This window comes from Amborella trichopoda, chromosome 2, assembly GCF_054954075.1.
Source record: "Amborella trichopoda isolate Santa Cruz 75 chromosome 2, AtrichopodaSantaCruz75HAP2 v2.0, whole genome shotgun sequence".
Taxonomy (NCBI): Eukaryota; Viridiplantae; Streptophyta; class Magnoliopsida; order Amborellales; family Amborellaceae; genus Amborella; species Amborella trichopoda.
Window position 1 is genome coordinate 57,888,597 of NC_142337.1, and position 22,846 is coordinate 57,911,442.

The window sequence follows — 22,846 nt, forward strand, 5'->3', positions numbered from 1 at the left end:
TTAAAAAGAGAGAGAGAGGGGTAGTTGAGGGAGGGGAATGCAATGGGTAGCTTTCATCTGAAGTTTGGGAGAATGTTCTGCTGAGATTTTATAATTTGAACGAGGCTGGAAAAAAGGGGTAGAGAGAGGGTTATCGATGTGAAAAGAGAGTCACCGGTGGGTCGAGGAAGAGAGGTATGAGGAGATGTACAGGACAAATAAGGCAAATTTCTTAGAGGAAAGAAAAATCACCATACATTTGGAAGAGAGAAGGCCCTCCCTCCTTTCTGGTTCTTTTTCACGCGTCCGTCTTGTCAGAATCCAGCGAAAACGGGACAAAACGCCTCATCGTCCTGTATTCAAGAATCTCTTTTTTGGCTTTAGGTTTTACGGTATTTAAAAGTACCATGATATTAATTTTAGTTATTGCAGTACTTTAAATACCGTATAAAATGTGATAATTATTACGATAATATGACTACCGTGATAGTTATTTTGATCACAAAATACCTAAAGTTGAAGAAAAAAGATGTGGATAAGATTTATGAAATTTGAAAGTTTTTTTTTCTAAATAGACGAAAAATTATCGGCGCTAATACATTACCCAAAAGAGCACAACATATAGAGATACCACAGCAATGGGAGAAATGGATTACACTGCAAGAATAGCCTCACTTTCTCTAAACCAGCACAAAATGCAGAATTAGCCTCTCTCTCTCTAAACAAGCCCAAAGTGGATAAAAAATACAGGAATAGCCCATTCACCCTCCCCGTCCCCCCCTTTTCTCTCTCTCTACCATTGCTTCTTGCCCTTCTTCTTCTTCTTGCCAGAATTCTTGTTACATTTACCAGAATTACCATTACTGCCCATGGGGCCAGGGCTGTCAGAGGGGGTGTCAGCACCCTCAAACATGCCAGACCGGACCGCATTTTGTAACCATTCAAAGAAGGCTTCCTCAGTCATGTTTTCATCCAAGCCATCTTTGGGCATGGGACCACCAGGCCTGTGAGCTGTTCCCCCTCCTACTTTAGAAGCATGCTTTGAGACCATGCTAGTGTTTACATGGAAGCTTGGCTTGTGAGTGTTGGATGGGCATCTCATTCCCTGCATGACACCATAAAGCAATCGATGAGCTGCACAAGTAGAGAAAAGTCCAAATCTCCCTCTCAAAGACAACTGGGTCTCTCTCTCTCTCTCTCTGCCCCTCCTGGCAGGTGTGCCATAGTTCAACACACACCTGCACGGGCACTGAAGGACACATCACACCCCCCGCCCCCCCTCTCTCTATCAATGTCAAATATTTTGCTGCAATAGATAAGTAATATTAAACTGGTTGAAAGAATTGCAAGGTACCTCTCCATTTTCAAATGAAGGGAAAAAAAGAGTTTGCCTACCATTTTAGCATTATTGCACAACAAAGAGGATGTTTTCATGTTTCTCCATGAAAAAAAAAACATATGTTGATAGATAAATAAGCACAAAGAACACCAGGAGATCAGGTTTGTCAAGGTGAGCCTCTTATGTTTGGTTCCTAAAGGCAGTTCTGCTGAAATGTTAATGTACATAGCAGAAACATTGGGTTACAATTTATGTACTAGATACATGAATTTCTGGGAGAACCAGTTCCGAGTTTTTGAATAGAGAATCTTAGAGAATTTCCATTTTCTTTTCTGCTCCCTTCAAAATGAGCATTAATGCCACTGAGCCAAATACTTGCAGACCGAAAAACTGAGTAAATAATTTCCAGCATTGCATGGTTTTCAATCACTGGACAAGATGGATTATGGAAAGTAAGTCAAATCATTGATGATGAATTACTCAAGGGGATAGGTAATACCTGACAAATGAACCAATCAGTGGCATTATATATCCGGCTTTCAGCACAGACATATGCATAGGGTGTGTCCACCTACAAAGCAAAGCACATCAAATTATTAGCTAGTTTCTGATACAAGTCAAATGAAAGTTCTGTTAGAAATAATACAGTTGGTTATCACATAAATGGGAGAATATGCCAAGAGGTGAATACACAATGCAAAACCAAACTGCATAATCAGCATATAAGAAACTAATCAGGAGATGAACATCAATGTGACTAATACTTTTTTTTTTTTTGGGGGTAGCTCAGTTGTAGGAATTGAACTTGGACTAATACTATCAAAATAAGAGCATAAGTGACAATAATCTAGAGATGAATTCCAATATGACTAGATGCTATCATTAAGAGAACCTCAAAGCACCACTTAGCAATACTACCTTCTGCAACAATCCAAAGAAGAAGGAATGACCAGATTGCTCGATCCACCCATCACCATCTTTTGCTTGATGGTAGTCTTTGCAATCCTAAAAAAACAAAAAAAAAAGAATCATAAAGCTCACAAGTGGAAATTTAATCATGTATTTCCTATTGATGTTCATTAGGGAAAGTATATAGTAAACAGATGGATTATGGTATACAATACTTCAAATGGGCATCCTGCATCCATTCCTAATGGCCAGAAGTGGGAATTAAACATTATGGGCCCCTCTGGGACATCCACCCCACTACACTTAATCTCCCTGTTTGCATCGTGAAGGATGGTAGATACCTCTTTGAAGCCTTGTATATAATACAGGTACACTCCCAGTTCATTAGTGCCTAAACAAGCACCCAAATCAATCATCATCCACAAGTGCAAAGGTAATAAAAAGGAAACCTGGCACCATCGGGCCCGAGACTTTGAACGGTCAGTGTGGACCCATAAGTGGAAGTTATTGCATTTTTTGCAAGCTATCCTTTTTGAATCACCATTAGGTTCCTCCTCATCAACCTCTGAATGAGAGAAGCCAGGTCCAAAGAAACCTTGCCTTCCTTTCTGGAGAAGTAATGGAAATTTGGAAACCAAATCAACTCCAGACCATATTACATGAGAAACAGAGAAAGGATACTGTAATTCAATGGAGTGGCAAAACCAATAGTACATTGGCTCATCACCATCCAATGAAATGATGGATGTCCATGGACAGAGAGTTAGGGCCCACCATTCGGGTCATGGGATCTATCCATCACCATCCACCACTTCAACTGACAGTGATGACTCAATGGATTGTGGTTTTTCTATAAAGTATTTTTTCTCCACAAAAATAGGAGGAAAAAGAAACACACCCTCTGAGAAGCACTCTGGAATCTACGGATGTAGTTGAGAAGTTCCTCCCTCCTCAATTCATCATCATATGACTTTCTCTTCAAAGAATCCAGTAATACCTGAAATTGATTCCAAGTTATGTGAAGGTTCATGAATAATGATTCCAGATGTAAACATTCATAACAATGATCAACTGGAAGAACCAACTTGAGTTAAATAAAACCTCATAAGCATTTTGAAGCTTCTTGAAGGCTTCTGCCGCTTTTTCATTGCCCATATTTTTGTCAGGATGGACCAGCATTGCCTAGTCAAAGAAACCATTAAAATATTAGAACATGACAATTTCCTCAACCACTGGATTTACAAGCATATGTAACAGAGCCATTCATAAGAAGAGAAACATACTTTTTTCCTATACTCTCGCTTAAGAGATTGAACATCAATGTTTTCGAAACGAGATAGGCCCAATGCCGCATAGTGGTCGGCACAATTCAATAATCGTACAACTTCCTCTTCCGATGTCAATTCTGTTTCTGAAGAAGCACCACTGGTTGAAGGAAATCCTTGGTCTGTGGATCTCGCAGTGGCGGTTTGAAACCCTGGATCAGAGGAACCAGAATGGAGAGGCTCACCAAAGAAGGCACCTGGCCTTCCTTGAGTCTCATCAGTTGCACCCCTTGATTCACGCTCATTTATATTGTTCTTTAGAAAGTAAATCAAAACATCACTGGATATGAAAGACAAGTTTATCCCCAGGAAAAGCCCAAGCCACCCAACATATAATTTTGCAGAGTAAATTGCATATAATGTGGTAATCAGGAGAGCGATGCGTTCTTGGTTCAACAAAAAAGCGACCCCTGCAAATTCATTGGGCAACAGATAAGTAGCACACTTTGAAATAAAGCAAGGGAAGTGTACTTTCATCCAATGGACTACAGAAAACTAAGTACATTGGCATCATCACCATTCAAGAAAATGATGGGTGGTGATGTAGAGAAAGTGGGACCCACCATTATGGCTACATCCTATACTTCTGTCCCACATGCTCCATCACTGAACATTTCATTGGATGGTGATGACCCCAACAGTGCATGATTTTTCCATTGGTCACTGGATTACAGTGTATGTCCTAACAAAATATTAATTGTTTCTAAGATGAAGAAAGGCCAACTTTAGAGAAATGGGTAAAGAATAAACCTCCAACCAAGATCACAAGACCCGTAATCCAAAAGCTGCCATACATCCATAGAAACACTAGAGCCAAAAAGGCAACTATTACAATTGCAAGGGAGAAGCCAAGTAAGATGGTTGCCATGCCAGTTGTGGCCTGAACAACAAGACATAAGTTAGAAAATGTAACTTTCCAAATAATTAATAACTGAAAATATTGTATGCCCTCATAGAAGCACAATGTACATTTACTTCCCTATGGTAAAAAACTAGCTGGGAGTATTTGCGAGACCGATGTGACCTACTCAACCTGACAACCAACCCAATAAATAAATAAATAAAGAATACTCACCCTGGATCAGCCTTAAAAAATTCACACCCTTGGAGTGTAAGCAGATGGTCCAAAAATTGGACAGTAATCTAGGTGTCTAGGTACTCAAAAACCTTTTTTTCTCTCTCTGAGGTACTCATCTGTTGATTCTAAAGTGGATCCCAAAATTTCTGATCAAAAACAAAAAATAAAAAAATAAATCCTCTGGAGTAGGTCATTTGCCGGAGGAGTAAACGGATTTTTTGCTCTAACAGAAGCACAGTACACAATAAATAAAATAAATGAGTAAATATCATACTTTAACACCTAGAAAATAAGAGATTTCACATGAGACCTTCCCTCTTTCTTCCTATCAAATGTTCTTATATCTTGGATTTAGTTGTCATGGACCCCTCCCGTATGCCTCCTCACATTTTCACATGTTCCCCCTTCAAATTTTTGTTTCCACTCATAGGTTCTCTCTCAAACGCTCCCAGTTATCTCCCTTCTCCCTCTCATTGTCACAAACTCTCTCTCTCTCTCTCTCTCTCAAGTTACAAAAAAGGTAAACAGTTCATGGTCCCACGTTTCTCAAGGTTTTCTACCATCATTGTGAGGACTAAAACATCATGAATAATCTTCGCTTTAACTAAGAAAAACGTTTCCAAAAGTCGTCTTTTGACTAATTATTGAGGAGAAATACATTTATGATATTCCAATGAAAAATTACAACTTTTTGACAAAATTTTTGGGTAAACATAAAGGTGAAAACAAAACTTCCTTCACCGGCACAAAGCCAACATGCCAACTCTTGAAAAATAATAAGACGCAAGAGCAATAATTGTACAGCCCAAATATTGACATTTGAATAGAAAATGAGATAAGCATACCAAAGAGATAATGGCGGTCCACATGCATGGAGATCCCTATGTACTAAGACCACCATTGAAATTACGGTTTGCATATGGTGAACAAGGCATCAGATAACAATTTTTTTGGGTATTACAAAATAAAAATTGAGCCTACCATTTCATAAAAATCACCACTACGAAAACACTCTGCTTCTCTGATAAAAAGGTTCCTCGTAAATCAATAAATATACCAAATGTATTTGCGACAAAGCAGGAACACTTGCCCAAGATAGTATAGAGCAGTTAGGGACAAGCCTGAATGGCTTTTGTATCAATGCATAACATACCATACAGATTTCTCGAATAATACCCATTATAGAGAGAAAGAGGGAAACTTAGAATAAAAATTTCGAAAGATAAACACCGATGTATAAGAACAAAAAAAGCACAGAAAAAAAACATAAATCAGTAGGTAATAAAAAAACACACAAAAGAAGTACAAATATAAGGCTGATTTTCCATATATCAGACAACAATGGAAAAATTAGAAAATATTGAGAAAAACTATGCAAAATTCTGATGAAGAGAGAGAAAGAGAGAGAGCATACGGCATTTCTTGCAAAAGGATAAAATGGCTGACAAATCTACATGCGTTCTTTGTAGAGAGAGAAGTGGGGGAGAGGTGAGAGAGAGAGAGAGAGAGAGAGAGAATGGGGAGAGCTTGAGAAAGAGAATGTTCAGGTGGAAATAAAAAATTTTGGGGGGCATAATATGGGAGAAACATGTGTCAAAATGGGAAGAGGGATATGGCAGGGGGTCCAGGAAACCCAAACCCAAAAAGTAACACCGCTTGATAGGAAAAGAAAAGGGAGGGTTCCATTTGAAATCCCTTTATTTTTGGGGGTTATGTATGATAGTTTCCCTACATAAATTAACAAAAAAAGCATCAGCAAATAAATAATGGCATTAACAAGACAGACTACAGGCATGACAGTGCATGGTTCAGTATGATAAACAACAAATTCAAATACCCACATACACAAAAGAATTACAAACACATGGGGACTCCAAGTTGCACCACTCGAATAGTGAGCTTAAATAACCCACACTCCTAAATTAGTGACCATAAACTACCCATATATCATTAATAATTACTTAATCAATATTTTATTTCAAAATTTTCGAATGAGTATATATTTAAAATCACTCTAAAAAAACTCAAACCTGATTTCAATAAGATTCTAGAGTTTTTTTGCACCGTTGTGTTTTGAAGGGGTTTTCAATTGATGGGATACACCCTTCCTTTTTAAGATGATAAAGTCAACCATGCTTAGAGTCATCATCATCGTCAAAGCCTTTTTCCAACTAATTGGGGTCGGCTACACGAATCCTGGTCTGCTATTCTGCTCTATTAAGGGTCATACCCTCAGTGAGGCCATAAGGCCCCATATCTTTTTTCACTACTTCCAATGATGTCCTTTTGGATCTACCCTTTGCCTTTTTAGAACCTTCCACTTGAACTCAATTGCACATTCTAACAAATGTTGTATAGGGTTTGCATCACACACACATGGCCAGCTCACCTAAGTCTAATCTCTCTCATCTTATTGCCTATTGATGAATTTTCACAAATGTATTCATTTCAAGTTCTATCCCTTTTTGTTTTGCCACTCATCCATCTCAACATCTTCATCTCCGCTGCACTCATTCTATAGGCATATTGTTTTCTGACCACCCAACATTCTGCCCCATAAAACAAAGTTGGTCTCACAGCTGTCCTATAGAACTTACACTTCAGTTGCATTGGTAAGTATTGGTATGCGGCGATCACATAAAATTCCAGTTGCACATCTCCACTTCGCCCACCCAGCTCTAATTCTATGTGCGACATCTTCCTCAATCTTTCTATTTTCCTGAATTATCGACCCAAGGTATCAAAAGTGCACTTTTTTTGGTAATTGTTAGCCAATAATCTTAACTATTTCCTCGTCTCTACTCCTTATTACTAAATTTGCATTATGTATACTCTATCTTAGTCTCGCTAATTTTAAAACTTTTAGATTCTAGAGCATCTCTCCAAAGTTCTAACTTTGCGTTGAGGCCGTTCCGCATCTCATCAATCAAAACTATGTCATCTACGAGCAACGTGCACCACAGTACCTCATATTGTAGGTGCCTAATTAAGTTGTCCATAACTAAAACAAAGCGGTATGGACTCAATGCTGACCCCTGAAGTAGACCTATTGTCACTAAAAACTCACTCGTCTCTCCACTAGTTGTTCGTACACTAGTTAAAGCTCCATAGTACATATCTCTCACTAAGTTGATGTAGTGTTTGGGTAATTTTACTTTTATTTTAATCATGAGTAGGATTTCATAAGCCCACATTACGTTCTAGAAAAACCCATGTGTGCGTGTGTCAAAAGATAACTACTAGAATATTGAACTCATACTATCCAAGGCCATGCATCATGGTAATCTCAACACCCATTTCAATATCAACGCAAACAAAGTTTTCTTTCTATTAAAAGGTATTTTTTTTATAAATTGTACTACTGGTACAAAGTGACTATTCAAATGTTTATCATGATTAAAAGGCATGTATTCATCCATACTTCTTCCATAAAGTAATAAAGCATTTCATTAAATTGGAAAAAGGAAATTGAAAACTAAAAGTAAAAAGCCTACAAAACCAAGCCATCGGAACATCTATATAACCAACAATGACAAAGGAAGGAAAAAATAATGCCCCAGAGCATAAAAAACCTGGCAAACTTTCCCCCGTCAAATGGCGCAGGTCAAGGTGGATGTGTACCTCTTCTAGCCTATCCACAAAAATTGTTGGAGAGCAAATCTTATCATAGTTGAAGGTATTTGCAGAGAAGAATCTATTATTCCATAATTCCATATTACTTTTGATTATTTTTTTTTCTCTTTTGATAAAGATGTACTTTTGAAATATTTATTGTGGGAACAAGTTGTTAACCAAAAGATATAAGTCGAGAATAAAAGTTTCCAAAAGTAAGTTCTCTGATTAATCCCAGAAAGTTTATTCTAAAACATAAAAGAGAAAAATTCCAAGATGCGAACTCCAAATAGAGGCCTAAAACATGGAATGTAAACCAAAGACCTGAGTTAGATAACTTATCCAAGAGAATACTGCTGCCACTTGTCACCCTTTCTTTCTTTCTCTACAACAGAAAGCCTATGGCTCGCTTTCAAATTCAATCGTGCTACCAGAGTTACAAAAAATGGATCTTTTCATCTTAATCTAATAAAGGAATCAAATGCTACACACATAAAACCGCAGCTTCATCAAGTCTTGAATCCCACATGCTGAACTACAGAACCAACAAAATTAATATGCTCAATCAGTAACTAGCAACAGCCTTTCCTGCAGAGCTGTTTACCATGAGATTATCATTTCCACAAGAAATTCATAGCTCTTGCTTGAAAGCAACTTAGAACCATCATCCCCCATGTAAACATCACCGAAAAACTATTCAAATTTAACTTATCGCGTCCAAACAATACCATAACTACTTAGGAGGAACCAACTTGCAAATCAGTCTGTAATTCAACGAGGGATCGTGGATGAGCTAGTCCAAAAGTCTAAACCTAGGCTCTAGTCTAAACTCTAAAGCCTAAACCTAGGCTAAGTCCCTAAAGTTTGAAAAGGAAATGTTAAAGAATTGGGCTGAGTGGTAAGTATTTGATGGATATGTGATTGTGCATTCTGATATTGATTGAGGCATGTGTTTGGAGTTTGAACCAATTATAGAGTTCTGTTCACTCGCTTCAGTGAGAATACTTTCTTGGGTTCTGCAGCAAATCAACAGTATCAACCATAAGAAAAAAAATAAAAAATACTCGAATTAATAGCAAAATGGCAAACGGAAAGTGAGAAAAACGATCATCCCTCTCAAGCCCCCAGAACTCTTAGAAAAAGGTATTTTCTATTCCCTATGAACTAAGGTAGTAGGTTGTTTTGTGCTCTTATATCAAACTTAGCTAGTTTTAATAGCAAAGTATATGACTCCTTGAATGAAGGTTGAGAAAAATTAGTTTCCTCTACGCATTTATATAGTTGTGAGCATCATCTACAACATAACACATGATCATCAAAGATTGGCATCATGCTCCCTTTCAACGATTACATAGCAAAAGCAAAACTTTAAAGTCACAACTTCACAATATATTATACGTCTGAGTTCACTTTGTGTTTGTTTACTGTGGACCAAAACAACGCCCCGAATGATACGACTTGTCATTACCCTACCAAATTTTACTGAATTCAAAAGATCAAGATTCTCTAGATGAGGAAAGTAAACTTTCTAGTTAATGAAATGAATACAGAAAAGACAGTCCACCAGTAAATAGAACTTACCACCATTATAAGAAATTTAGAAGTCCCTATCATTGCAGTAACTGAAAGAATGCTGCACCAGATCACAGTAAAGAAAGATGTTGTACCCAAACGAAACAATGAATCAAACCCCCTAAGACTGCAGTCCAGCCAAACCAGGGATAGTAGCAGCACTGTCTTCCCAAATTGATGAAGCCACCTCCAAATAATTGGGTAAGCATACTTGGTCTTTGCGATTATACAATCACAAACATTTGATACCATGTTCCTTAAAGTGGTGAGCCTCGGATTCTGTTTTTTAAGCCATTCCCTGACTATTTCTAAAACAGACAATGCCGAAGTTCCCAAACTCCTAGAACCCACATCATCTAAAGATCCTGAACTTGCCATCTTCTCTTGAACTCCATTTTGTAAGCACCCAGACGGATTTCTTGAATATTCAGAATCCTTATCTATTGACATAGGTTCAACCTCTCCAAACTCAGAAGACCCATATGCAAATCTATCTCCATTTTCTCTTTGTTCTTGTGAAAAAGTCGCATGTCCATTGGTTGATTTTGTATTCATTTCAGAGCTTTCTTTGTGAACTACATTTTCTGATTTTACAATGTTTTTCCTACCATCTTTTGAATAATTGGTTTTCTTTGACTGACCTCTAGATGGACTGCTTTTCTTGCATTGGTCACTAGGTTTCTTCTGCTTTGATGGAACAGCTTCTGACTCTGAAACCGGAACCTTATGGGCAGTACCTTTTCGAGCCATGTGACTGGAAATTGATGAAATACAGATCGGAGCTATTTCTCATTAACTCCACATTTTCAGAATACAAAGATGTTACCAATCCATTTACAGAGAAAATAATCTGCACCTATTAGCCAGTTGGGAAGCTTATAGCACACCTGAAATAGCGATTAGAATGAAAGCATTATTGACATGTTGACATCTAAATGAGATTTTGACATTCCATATCCAGTTTTAAAACTTTATGGTGTGCAATCAATTGATGATATATTTCAACATAAAACCACAAAATTGCATGGCAAACAATTATATGAAGAGCATGTCACATGGAGAAAAAGTAAATTAGAAAAATACATATAGAGTACCAAGATGGGTCTGGTTTCTAAGCTCTAATTCCTAAAATACCTAACCAATTCATGAAGAACATACAAAACGTTGTTCTATAAACCACAAAAAATATACTGTCACTCCTAAGGTTATAACGATTTTGGTAGTGAAGATGATAGAAAGCAGACAAGGAAAAAGGCAAAGAGAAGAGATGTACAATGGATCCTGTTTGTGGCTTATCTTTTTCTAGGGTAAGTACTATAAAGAAAAGGATGTAGAAGTTTTAACAGATATAGCTATGACTTTGCATCACAAGCAAAAGAACCGGTATGGTAAAGCCATCTAAGATTCTACATTGTCATTGTCCAAGCCAAAGAAAAAAAATAAAAATGCATTCTTCAATATTGTGAAGAGGCATGAATCCAATGCCTGCCTAGATAGATGGTACTCGTAAAATTTTCTTGAATGCTGTTTGAAATGGATCAAGTTCCTTACTTGAGATCTGGATTCAACATAATTCATTGACAAGGTTCTTATTTGATTGTGTAATTGAATTTTTTGATAGAATAGCATGTACAATAAACAAGGCTTCTTTAATTAAATTCCCAAATTTACTTTTATAATGCGTTCCTTTCTTTCTGAGTGATACTAATTTGATCAAACATCATAACAACAATCAACTAGCATCAGCAATATTCCACTAGATATCCCAAACAGGATTTATAGATTTCAGTTTCACATCATGATGAGAAGCTCTTAAAGATAACAGATGCACTAAAATTCGAATAACGAAAGATATAATTGGTTCGAGCATTTGAGGAGAATAAAGAGAGCTATCACAAAATGCAATCTTCAACGTTTTATTGAGGATGACAGTAGTTGCTAAAAAAAGAGCATCTAATGGCACCATACTAGATCCACGACATTATAATAGCATAAATAATAATTTAATTTGGAGTTAGATGAACAATCAATCAGGTGTTTCTCTTGTTCTGTGTCCACAAAAAATAAGTGTTAAATTTGCTGACTCGAAGCATTATTCTTCATTAATCATTAGTGGAAAAGGAGAAATTGACATTGCTCTTCTTCAAGAGCTATCTGTTTCGTATTATATGTCGCAAAGATAAGCGACAAGAATTGTCATAAAACTTAAGGAAATTTCTACATATGTTCTATTAGATGATTCAGACGATGTTTAGAAAGAGAGAGAGGGGGAGCAGTGTGTCCAGGGCGCCAAAGCAGGAAATGAACCCAGGACCATAACGCACATGAACCACACGCCACCATGATGGCCGATTAAGCCATCAAATCATTCAGACAATGTTGCTCGATGAATCCTAATAAATATCTTTAACAAAGAGCGTAGGATCAAAAGCACAAGGAAGAGGAAGCACACCTCTTGTATATGTGACATGGTATCAAAATGGTATCAAAGTGAACCCAATGAAGATAGTTTTCTCTAACAAGCTCTAAGGAAGTAGCATGTGAACTATGATTCAGTATAAATGGCTATATTTGACTGCGGATGCCACTTGAATGTGAAAGCATAATAGTACAAGTTGAATCCTCAACAGTAGATAATAAGAAGACCTTTCGGTTTCTTGAGCATCGGTCCTCACCAAAATTCTATAATGTTTTGTAGTAGGTTCCTGAATAGTTTTGTTGTATAATAACACCAACGAATTTCTGTAAAGAAAGATCCTACCCAAACGTCAACACTGACAATCTTTTCTTTTTCCTGAAAGTTTATCAACACTGACAATCTTTTCTTTTTCCTGAAAGTTTATCAACACTGCCAATCTCCGAGGTTCGCTAGTGCAAAAAGCAAATGGCGTTCGGTATTAAGAAGAATCTTGAGCACACTAATCCTTTAGTAATGTGAATGCCAACCCAAAGCACATGAAAAGCCATAACATAGCAAGTAATTTCACAAAGGCCTTTCTATTGAGGAGATTTTCAACCCAAAACATAAACCCAATGACAAATACACAGATCAAGAAATTTAAATGAAGAAATAGAGAATTTCTAAGCTTTTTCTATATCTGGTTTACTTGATCCTCCATGTGTTAATTAAAAAAAAAAGTAATTATTTGGTGATTCGCTCCCAAGAAAAGTAAGTCAAAGCCCACAGTTGAAAAACCCAAGGCATACAAACCCCACCCTTAACACAAACTAGGGCAAAAATCCCATTGGAGCCATTAAACAGAAAACATACATTAAATATCAAAATTCAGTTCATGTAATAGCAGATTATCCTCGATTTAAAAGTAAATAACCAAATATAGCTGCAATAATACAGCAATACAATGCAAGGCACGACCAAATAAAAATAAGGCCAAAAAACTTCAGTCAAGATGCAAGCATATGCAACATTTCAAGGTATCTAAAATTGCTAGTAAGATATTGCAAAAACAATCAACAAACACCCAAGAAAATAAAGAACGTAACACAAATACACCGAAAAGAAATTGAATATATCAATGGCAAAATACTCACTCTGATGAATTGGGCTAGAGAAGAATCAAAACCCTATCTAGTATGGTAATCTCATAAAAAAGGCATAAACCACCGAAACTAGAAAAATGCATTGAGCAAATTTAAACCCTGGATCTCCAAATTGCTCACTAAGATAAATGAAACTCAAGAAAATCAATGACCTAAAACAAGAAACCGATGAAAATGGCGACATGGAAAGGGACCTTGCCAGAAAAGACAGTGAGGAGAGAGGAAATTGTGAAAAACAATGAAAGAGAGAGAGAGAGAAGATGGTCAGAGACGGTACAAGCCAAGCAACGAGTATGAGAGAGAAAGAGGCGTGAAAGTACCTGGAATCAAGAGACATGCATGCAGTCTGAGTTAGAAACCGGAGGCTCCAAGAGAGAGAGAGAGAGAGAGAGAGAGAGAGAGGAGAGATGTTGCGTTAGAATGCAATGGTAGGAATATTGCCGCTAAAGATATTTACGTGCTTTGGACAATGAAGCTTTTATTCAACATTTTCGGACTTAATGTATGCACCATTTTAAGCATGAAGTTTCTGTAGGCCCGGGGCTTTATAAAAATAACAGGGAAAGGAAATTATTTTATGGGAAAAGTTTATACAGTGCCGAGGCTCTAAACCATGGTTTAAAAAACGGATCGGTGATTCGGATTGGGCTTCCAAAAAACTGATCCGGATCGGCAAATCGGCGATCCCGATCGGAAATCGGGTGAATCGGTCAGATTAAAGTTTAAAAAAAATTCGAAATAATTATTAAAATTCATTATAAATATTGGTTTTTAGGAATTCAATAAAAAATGAGGGTACTCTATTAAGAATTTTCATGTTTTTGAATGAATATGCGAATATTGATATGTTCTTTCCCTGCATGAACCGCCATTCAGCATTTAATTTACAGTATTTCGTGCTCATCCCTACACTGTTGCTGTTGGGACTCGATATGTGAAAAATATGGCTGGGATAGGGTGGCCTCAGAATCATCATCTCTCTCGTTTTCTCTTTGAATAATATGGATTAAAAAAAAAAAAAAAACAAATTTTCAAAAAAATCGATCATGGATTAAAAAAAAAATCACAAATTTTCAAAAAATTCTATCATGGATTGCAAAAAAAAATTCGATCATGGATTAAACAAAAAAAATCACAAATTTTCAAAAAATTCAATCATGGATTACATAAAATTCGATCATGGATTACATAAAATTCGATCATGGATTACATAAAATTCGATCATGGATTACAAAAAAAAACAAACAAAAAAAACAAAAAATTCAATCGTGGATTACAAAAAAAGAAAAAAATAGTTCGATCATGGATTACAAAAAATTCAATCATGGATTACAAAAAACTCTATCATGGGTTACAAAAAAAGCAAAAAACAAAAAATTCAATCATGGATTAAAAAAAAACAAACAAACATTTCGATCATGGATTACAAAAAAAAAACAAACATTTCGATCATGTATTACAAAACATTCGATCATGGATTACAAAAAATTCTATCATGGGTTACAAAAAAAAAAAAAAAAACAAAAAAATCGATCATGGATTACAAGAGAAGAAAACAAACATTTCGATCATGGATTACAAAAAATTCTATTATGGGTTACAAAAAACCAAAAAATTCGATCATGGATTACAAAAAAAATAAAAACAATTCGATCATGGATTACAAAAAAATCGATTAAGTATTACAAAAAAATCTATCATGGATTACCAAAAAAAAAAAAAAAAAAAAAAATTCCGTACGGAATCGCCGATTCACTGTTCGGACTCGCCGATTCCGTACAGTGAATCGGCGATTCACTGTACAGAATCGTCCGGTTCTCTCTAGAACCGGACGATTTCTGATTTTGGGGCGATCCGGTTCCTTTTTCACTATTTCCGAGTCGAACCGGGCGAGTCCAGTTCGACTCGGCGTTTTTTAAAACGCTGCTCTAAACAATCACATTTGAACCTTTCTCAAAAATTTCATTACACGGGATTGTTTTGATGTCTAAAAAGCTTCAAATTGATCATCTCGACATCAAGATACGTGGATATGAGAAAAAAATTGATTTCAAGTTTTAAAAATAATGTATTTTGTTATGCATTTTTTGACTGTCAATTTTCGAGTTTTCATAAATAGGCCGATCTACACTATTTTTTAAGCTTTAAACTTTGTAAATAAATATCAAAATATATTTTAAGACTATCACAAATATATCCATTATTGAAACCACATTTCTCGATACTATTTAAAGGTGGGCTCTAATTTGATTGTTTAGAGCCTATGCTCTATACAAACCTTACCCTTATTTTATTGGGTGGCTGTAGTTATTTTATTGACCAAACTAACCCTTTAAAATAAATTTTTTCAAATTTTGTGACACATTCATGCAATTAGATTGCACATCCTATAGTTGTTGGTACTTATGACCTCCATCTATGAAAGGTAAATAGTCTCATTGCATACAATCCCAAAATAAATAAAGCCTCGCTTCAAATCCTCGTCCGAAAATCACTTTTACTAATAAAAATCTCCAATGGATCTAAAAGCAATTCTTAAGACGGACAATAGGATTTGAAACTCAAAAAAATGATACATAAATGAATGGCCTAGATAATTTATTATAATATATATTATTTTTAGAGCTTGAAATCTTTTTTTTTTTTTTTCGCAACTACAATGTTCATGCCGAGATAATCGATGTAAAAGTTTTTCAACAATTGAATTGTAATTTCCTGATAAGTTATGAAATGAGGCTTTACTTATTTTGATAGGGCTGCAGCCCTATCAAACTACTTTCTTTTAAATAATTCACTGCTCAAGGACGGTGAAGATTAACCGTGGCATTGATTATGGATACACCCCGGATAAATCTCTGCCGTTTCTCATTTAGAACCGACGGTAGAAAATCTTGTGGTATACCATATACTAAACCACCATTGAATTTGTATATACTAGTGGATCATATTCACTCGAAAAAATATGCTAGCGGACATTTCTTAGAAAGTGTACGTTTAGAAATTGAAAACACGAATAAATTAAGGATGCATTTTCCATAAGACTTACACTTGATGAAAACAAAATGAAGTATGTTGCGAATCCTCGATCGTTCTGAGAGCACTTTGGCATTGGAAATATATATAATCGCTCTAAAATCGATTTTTAACACCAACTATCAAATTCGAAAACTAAAAAAATGATATAGATCTTGCAAATCCATAAATACTTATTTCTAGTGCAAAATGGATTGTCTATAAATGTGCTATAATTATATTATTTTTAAGGCAATTTATATTTTTTTGGCAACCACAATGGTCAAGGCTAAGATGATTGATTCGAAGTGTTTCGACGTCAATACTGCAAATTTTTGTGAGTTTTGAGGCAATGATATACTTATTTTGATAGAGGTGCAGCCCTATCAAAACATTTTTCATAATTTAATAATCGGTATTGTGTATGTGGAAAAGGAAGTTTGTTGAAATAAACTTAAGATATTAACTATTTGATATTTTATTATTATTTTGATTTAATTTTAAAATCTCCATTTAAATAAGGTGAGATTTGTCTAAGGTGTCGACCTTATACTATTGAATTAAGGCATACCTCAAAATTGTACTGAAAGTACAATTCGATGTCATAAAGGCTTTCTATGATATGGAAATCAATTGTATATGATATGGAAATCAATTGTAACACCTAATTATTAAATTTTTAGCTTTATAAATTATGCAGATCTAACGTATCTATAAGAAAAATTCTAAAAAAGGATAGTCCAAGTAATATATATATATATATATATATATTTATACCCATATATGTCGATGTCAAGATGATAAATTGTAGGGTTTTCACCCTTATAACAACCTTGTCGGATTTTTGAGATGTACCTCATTTCTATGTTATAACACCTTATACGAACTTTTTCCTTCAAATAAACATGATTTTGAATTGGCCCAAGGAAAAAAAGGGGTAAAATATTACATAATTTAAAAGTCTATTGATTTAAAAAACTTTAAATATAATTATCTATTGATTTTAAGTAGTTCACAAAATTTTAGATAAAAAATGTCTTCCCAAGCTAGTCTTATCCTCGAGGTAGTAAGAATATAATAATGCTCACACTATAACATAGTAATTAGAATACAACGCCCGAGGTGCTACGTGAGCGTAGTGTTATCAGGATCAGACTGGAGTTCGAACCAGTGAAGGGATTGGTTCACTTAAAAACCTATCCAATTGGTCAAACCTCTTTAATATGCATAAATTTAGGAATTAAAAAAAATGATAAAATATTAGGTAAAACCAGTGTTTTAAAAAATGCCGAGTCGAACCGGACGAGTCCGGTTCGACTCGAAAATCGCAAAAGTGGATCGAATCGGCTGAAAAATCGGAAATCGTCCGGTTCTAGAGAGAACCGGACGATTCTGTACAGTGACTCGCCGATTCACTGTACGGAATCGGCGAGTCCGTACGGATTTTTTTTTTTTTTTTTTGTAATAGATTTTTTTGTAATACTTGATCGATTTTTTTGTAATCCATGATCAAATTGTTTTTGTTTTTTTGTAATCCATGATCGAATTTTTTGTTTTTTTGTAACCCATGATAAAATTTTTTGTAATCCATGATCGAATTTTTTGTAATCCATGATCGAAATGTTTGTTTTTTTTTCTTGTAATCCATGATAGAATTTTTTGTTTTTTTTTTTTTTTTGTAACCCATGATAGAATTTTTTGTAATCATGATCGAATGTTTTGTAATACATGATCGAAATGTTTGTTTCTTTTTTGTAATCCATGATCGAAATGTTTATTTTTTTTTTTGTAATCCATGATTGAATTTTTTGTTTTTTGCTTTTTTTGTAACCCATGATAGAGTTTTTTGTAATCCATGATTGAATTTTTTGTAATCCATGATCGAATTGTTTTTTTCTTTTTTTGTAATCCACGATTAAATTTTTTGTCTTTTTTTGTTTGTTTTTTTTTGTAATCCATGATCGAATTTTATGTAATCCATGATCGAATTTTATGTAATCCATGATCGAATTTTATGTAATCCATGATCGAATTTTTTGTAATCCATGATTGAATTTTTTGAAAATTTGTGATTTTTTTTTTTTAATCCATGATCGAATTTGTTTTTGTAATCCATGATAGAATTTTTTGAACATTTGTGATTTTTTTTTTTAATCCATGATCGATTTTTTTGAAAATTTGTTTTTTTTTTTTTTTAATCCATATTATTCAAAGGGAAAATGAGAGAGATGATTACCCTATCCCAGCCATATTATTCACATATCGAGTCCCAACAGCAACAGTGTAGGGATGAGCACGACAATGCAGGTGAGTATAAAGGATGGACAATCTTCGGGGATTTTAGATTGGGAACACAATAAAACACTAACACTCAGGGATTTGGGAATAGTCAGACGCCTGCTAATATCGATGATTCGTTTTTAGATCGAATCAATGAATTGTTAAACGAATTCAATCAATGGCACCAGCGTGACCAAGAAGAACAATAACGTCGTCTATCATTTTATTTTTAGATCATATGTTACTAATTTTATGCTTTATTGTAGTCCATGTATGTTGATATACTTATTCCATGATAATTATATGTTTATCCTTTTGTGTGATGTAAATTAAATGCTGAATGGCGGTTCATGCAGGGAAAGAACATATCAATATTCGCATATTCATTCAAAAACATGAAAATTCTTAATGGAGTACCTTCATTTCTTATTGAATTCCTAAAAAACAATATTTATAATGAATTTTAATAATTTTTTCGGATTTTTTTAAAGCTTTATTCTGACCGATTCACCTGATTCCCGATCCGGATCGCCGATTCGCCGATCCGAATCGATTTTTTGGAAGCCCGATCCGAGTCATCGATCCGTTTTTTAAACCATTGGGTAAAACCATTCAAAACTTGTTAAAAATAGGAGATTTAAAAAAAACTTATCCTAAAAATCCAACCCGTACAAAAAAATTAAATGTTGCATTTTAAAGTTTAGTACGATTCTAATTCCAAAATTCATTTAATCTATGACATCAATATTCATAAATTATTATTTTCAATATAGTGTGCTAAAATATTAAAAGAAATATCAGTAAAAAGTCAAGAAAGCATGCCAAAATAGTAAGCACGAAATTTTTTTATTTTTAATCATTGAGGGTAGACTTTTTGTGTCAAAATTTTGAGATTTTTTTATTAAAGATTTTAGAAATAAAATACCACGTACAATAAAAAAAGAAAAAGATAGAAAGAAAAAAAAAAAGAAGAAAAATCATGCAAAAATCTAGCAAGAGAGATGAGGAGAGAGATGAGGAGAGATTGAGCCGGTTTATCCAAGAGAACCGACAAAACTAGCTGGTCAAACAGGTTCTGCCAGTCAATCACCGGTTTTGCCAATTCTGAGCCAATATAATTTTGTGCTCCTGTTCGACTGGACCAGGGTCTGGCCACTAGTTCCACTGAGTCAAATTATTGGTTTGGTCCGATCTAATCTTAATAAAAAATAATATTTATAAAAAATAATAATATAAAGAGACTATTTACTTTTAATAGAACGATAATACAGCCACTATTGTCCATCAAATTTCAAATCGTGCGATTGTGAGTATGTTATAAACTATATCCAAAATTCAAAAGAAATTTCCACCCCAAGCCATCCAATTTATGTAACAGTCGGAAGCAATTGTAACCATTTAGATAAATAATGTCATAATATACATTGCTATTTGTAAATGAACAATTGTTTCATGTGGACTAGATAGCATTTTTACAATATGCTGTCTACAGGTATAAAGCATCCATCTTAAATATCGATGCAAATAGGTAGTACATCTAAAAATGATTATAACTAACGGTTCAAATGTTTTTTTTAATACAATTATTGTTTTAGCTTTCAAAATTTAATTTTTTATTCATATTCATGATCTCCATATTAAAAATTATATATTCCTTAAAAATTAGGACCAAATTATATTTAAAAATATATTTATTGCTAAGCCCGCATTTTTACAATATGCGGGCTGGCCGCATAGAAGCCGTATCCTTTTTTATTTTCTATGTTTTTCTCAAGAAATGTTGACGCTTTTAGGGGGAAAAATATTCCTTTTTAGTTCATGGGAATTCCGAGGCATTTACCGTGAGATTTTATCACTGGGTATGCCGGGTAATGGTGAATTTCTTTTGATATTTGTTTCCATTTTTAACCATTTATTTATGGAAATTGTGGGTTCCTTTGATTTGAATTCCCACTCTGGAAACAAGTTTTTCTTGGGCGTCATGGTTTCCTATATTGATTAGTTTTTCTTGGGCTCTTCGGGTTTTTTTGTGCATTCTCTCACTAGCAGCAAGAGAGTGTCAGGAGCATTTGGAAATCATGGATTCCTCTGATTCATGGACTGGAACTTTCCCCGATGATGTTATCATGAACATTCTTGCTAGATTGCCTGTCAAGTCTATGTTTCGCTTCAAATGCGTATGCAAAGCATGGCATAAGTTGACTTCTGATCCTTATTTCATCAAATTCCACAATGAAATGCCTTCTGCAAGCTCGGGAGTTTTGGTCGAGATTGTGCAGTCAGTGTCAAACCAATCAAATTTTGTATGTATCGATAGCTCATCTCACATGGCTGAGTTTTCATTGGATTTCTTGAGCGATCGGGTGAAAATTAGGGCATCTTGTAATGGGTTATTGTGTTGTGCTAGTATTCCAAATCGTGGGGTTTATTACATTTGCAACCCAGCTACTCGACAATGGAGAATTCTTCCAAGGACTAGAACAAGGCCCGTAACTAGATATCACCCTGATGATGAAGCCAACCTCGTTGGGTTGGCTTTTGATCCTAAATTTAAAAAATTCAATGTTGTTTTGGCTGGTTTTTATCGGCCTTTTGGTCGAAGAGCTCTCGATTGTTTGGTTTGTCAAATTTTTGATTCAGAAACCAACTTATGGAGGAGGTCTATAGTGACCCAAAATGATGTTTTTACTCACATGAACAGGAACCAAGTTGTGTTTGCTAGGAGGTCTCTTCATTGGTTAACTTACAGTACATCACATATACTTGTTTTGAATTTAGATAAAGAAATTTGGATGAGAATTCCCTTGCCAAATGTGTTAGTGGGTGCTTATAATTGCAGAGTTTATCTATTGGAACTCGAGGGAGCGGTGTCTCTTGTTCAGATAACAGAGGGTTTCATGAGTATATGGGTGTTGGATGATTGTGTAGGCGAGAACTGGGTTGAGTTGGAAAGAGTGAATTTAAGGTGTATCAAAGGGTTTATACCTAGCATCTTCCCAATAAGCCAAAGCAGGGATTTGATCTTTTTGGCAACCCAAAGACATATATTTGTGTATCACTTGAAAAGCATGGTGTGGAAGGAGGTTTACTCAGTGAAAAATTCAGTTGCTTACCCATTGTGGTTTTCTTCATATGCTCATAGAAGCACACTTTATTCTTGGTAAAAGTTCAAATTTCTTTCAACCTCCTTTTTTTTTTTTTTTTTTTCATTTTTTTCTCTTATATGTTTCATTTATAGTTCTTATGTTGTACTTATGTTGGCCTCAGCTATAATTAATTGATGTGCTGGTATCGATTGTATATAACACAGAATTTGTGATAATGGATGCAGCCTACTAATAAAGTTTCTGTTACTGATAAAAAAGAAAACAAAATTGCTGTCTGCATTCGTTTTCTGCCAATTTCTTCATAGTTATATGGGTCTTCTTTTTGTGTCTTGCTGGAAAATTGTTTTATTTTATTTTATCCATGTATGTTGTCCAATAAAGGTCTTTTTGTTTCTTGATTGGTATGTTGGCCACGTTGAATAAAGCGATATGATTTTTAGCACTCATATGTTGTTTCTTCTTTTGATGCTGCTGTTGAGATAATTCTTCTTCTTAATGCTTTCTTGATGTTTTGTTTGCTTGTTGCTTTTTGCTTCATTTTGGACCAACACAGAATGACACTTATCATTGGGCAAAATATGGATAACAGTTATTATCTTATTGATTTTTAAGTTGATGATGTCGCTGCAATGCAATCCGTATACCATATGCAGGATTGTGGATTCTTCCATTATTTAGATGACTTGCAGGTTTCAACTTTTTGCTTTTCCCCTTTTTCCTCAGAAAGATTTAGACTTGAGACAATTTCTACCATCATAAACTATGATTTAGTTATTGGAAAAATTTTATATAAGATTGAGACTCTCAAAAATTCACAGGATCTGGAAGAGGTCCTTTCGATGTTGAACAACACTCAAATCAATCATCTTGACCTCGAGATGTATAGACGTGGAAAAAAAATGGATTTCAAGTTCGGGAAATAGTGCATCTTTTAATGTGTTATCTAGGCCGTCAATTTTCAATATTTTCTAGTTTTTATATATTTGCTCGATCTACTCTATTTTTGAAGCTTTAAATTTTATAATTAGAGATGGAAATAAATTTTCAGGCCTTCACAAAGATTTTTCTTTTG

The 22,846-nt window shown here is 34.9% G+C and overlaps 2 protein-coding genes across 4 annotated transcripts; one reads left to right on the top strand and one right to left on the bottom strand.

Moving 5' to 3' along the window:
- Window positions 1-607: 607 nt before the first annotated feature.
- LOC18431290 (Chaperone DnaJ-domain superfamily protein) lies at window positions 608-13,799 on the bottom strand. Of its 3 annotated transcripts, none has more exons than XM_006841415.4 (10): window positions 13,696-13,799; window positions 9,824-10,701; window positions 4,303-4,432; window positions 3,511-3,962; window positions 3,329-3,409; window positions 3,126-3,224; window positions 2,677-2,835; window positions 2,237-2,323; window positions 1,818-1,889; window positions 608-1,084 (listed from the first exon to the last, which is right to left on the bottom strand). In XM_006841415.4, exons 2-10 carry the CDS (start codon window positions 10,562-10,564, stop codon window positions 773-775), a joined length of 2,133 nt encoding a protein of 710 aa, XP_006841478.1. In that variant the 5' UTR covers window positions 10,565-10,701; window positions 13,696-13,799; the 3' UTR covers window positions 608-772. The 3 variants fall into 3 exon arrangements, with proteins under 3 accessions (XP_006841478.1, XP_020521185.1, XP_088714989.1); XM_020665526.2 differs by having other exon boundaries at window positions 13,367-13,799; XM_088858863.1 differs by lacking the exons at window positions 9,824-10,701; window positions 13,696-13,799 and adding an exon at window positions 4,628-4,776.
- Window positions 13,800-20,458: 6,659 nt separating this feature from the next.
- On the top strand, window positions 20,459-22,041 carry LOC18431289 (F-box family protein). Its single transcript, XM_006841414.3, has one exon. The coding sequence runs from the start codon at window positions 20,746-20,748 to the stop codon at window positions 21,829-21,831; it is 1,086 nt and encodes a 361-aa protein (XP_006841477.1). The 5' UTR covers window positions 20,459-20,745; the 3' UTR covers window positions 21,832-22,041.
- The last annotated feature ends 805 nt before the right edge of the window (window positions 22,042-22,846 follow it).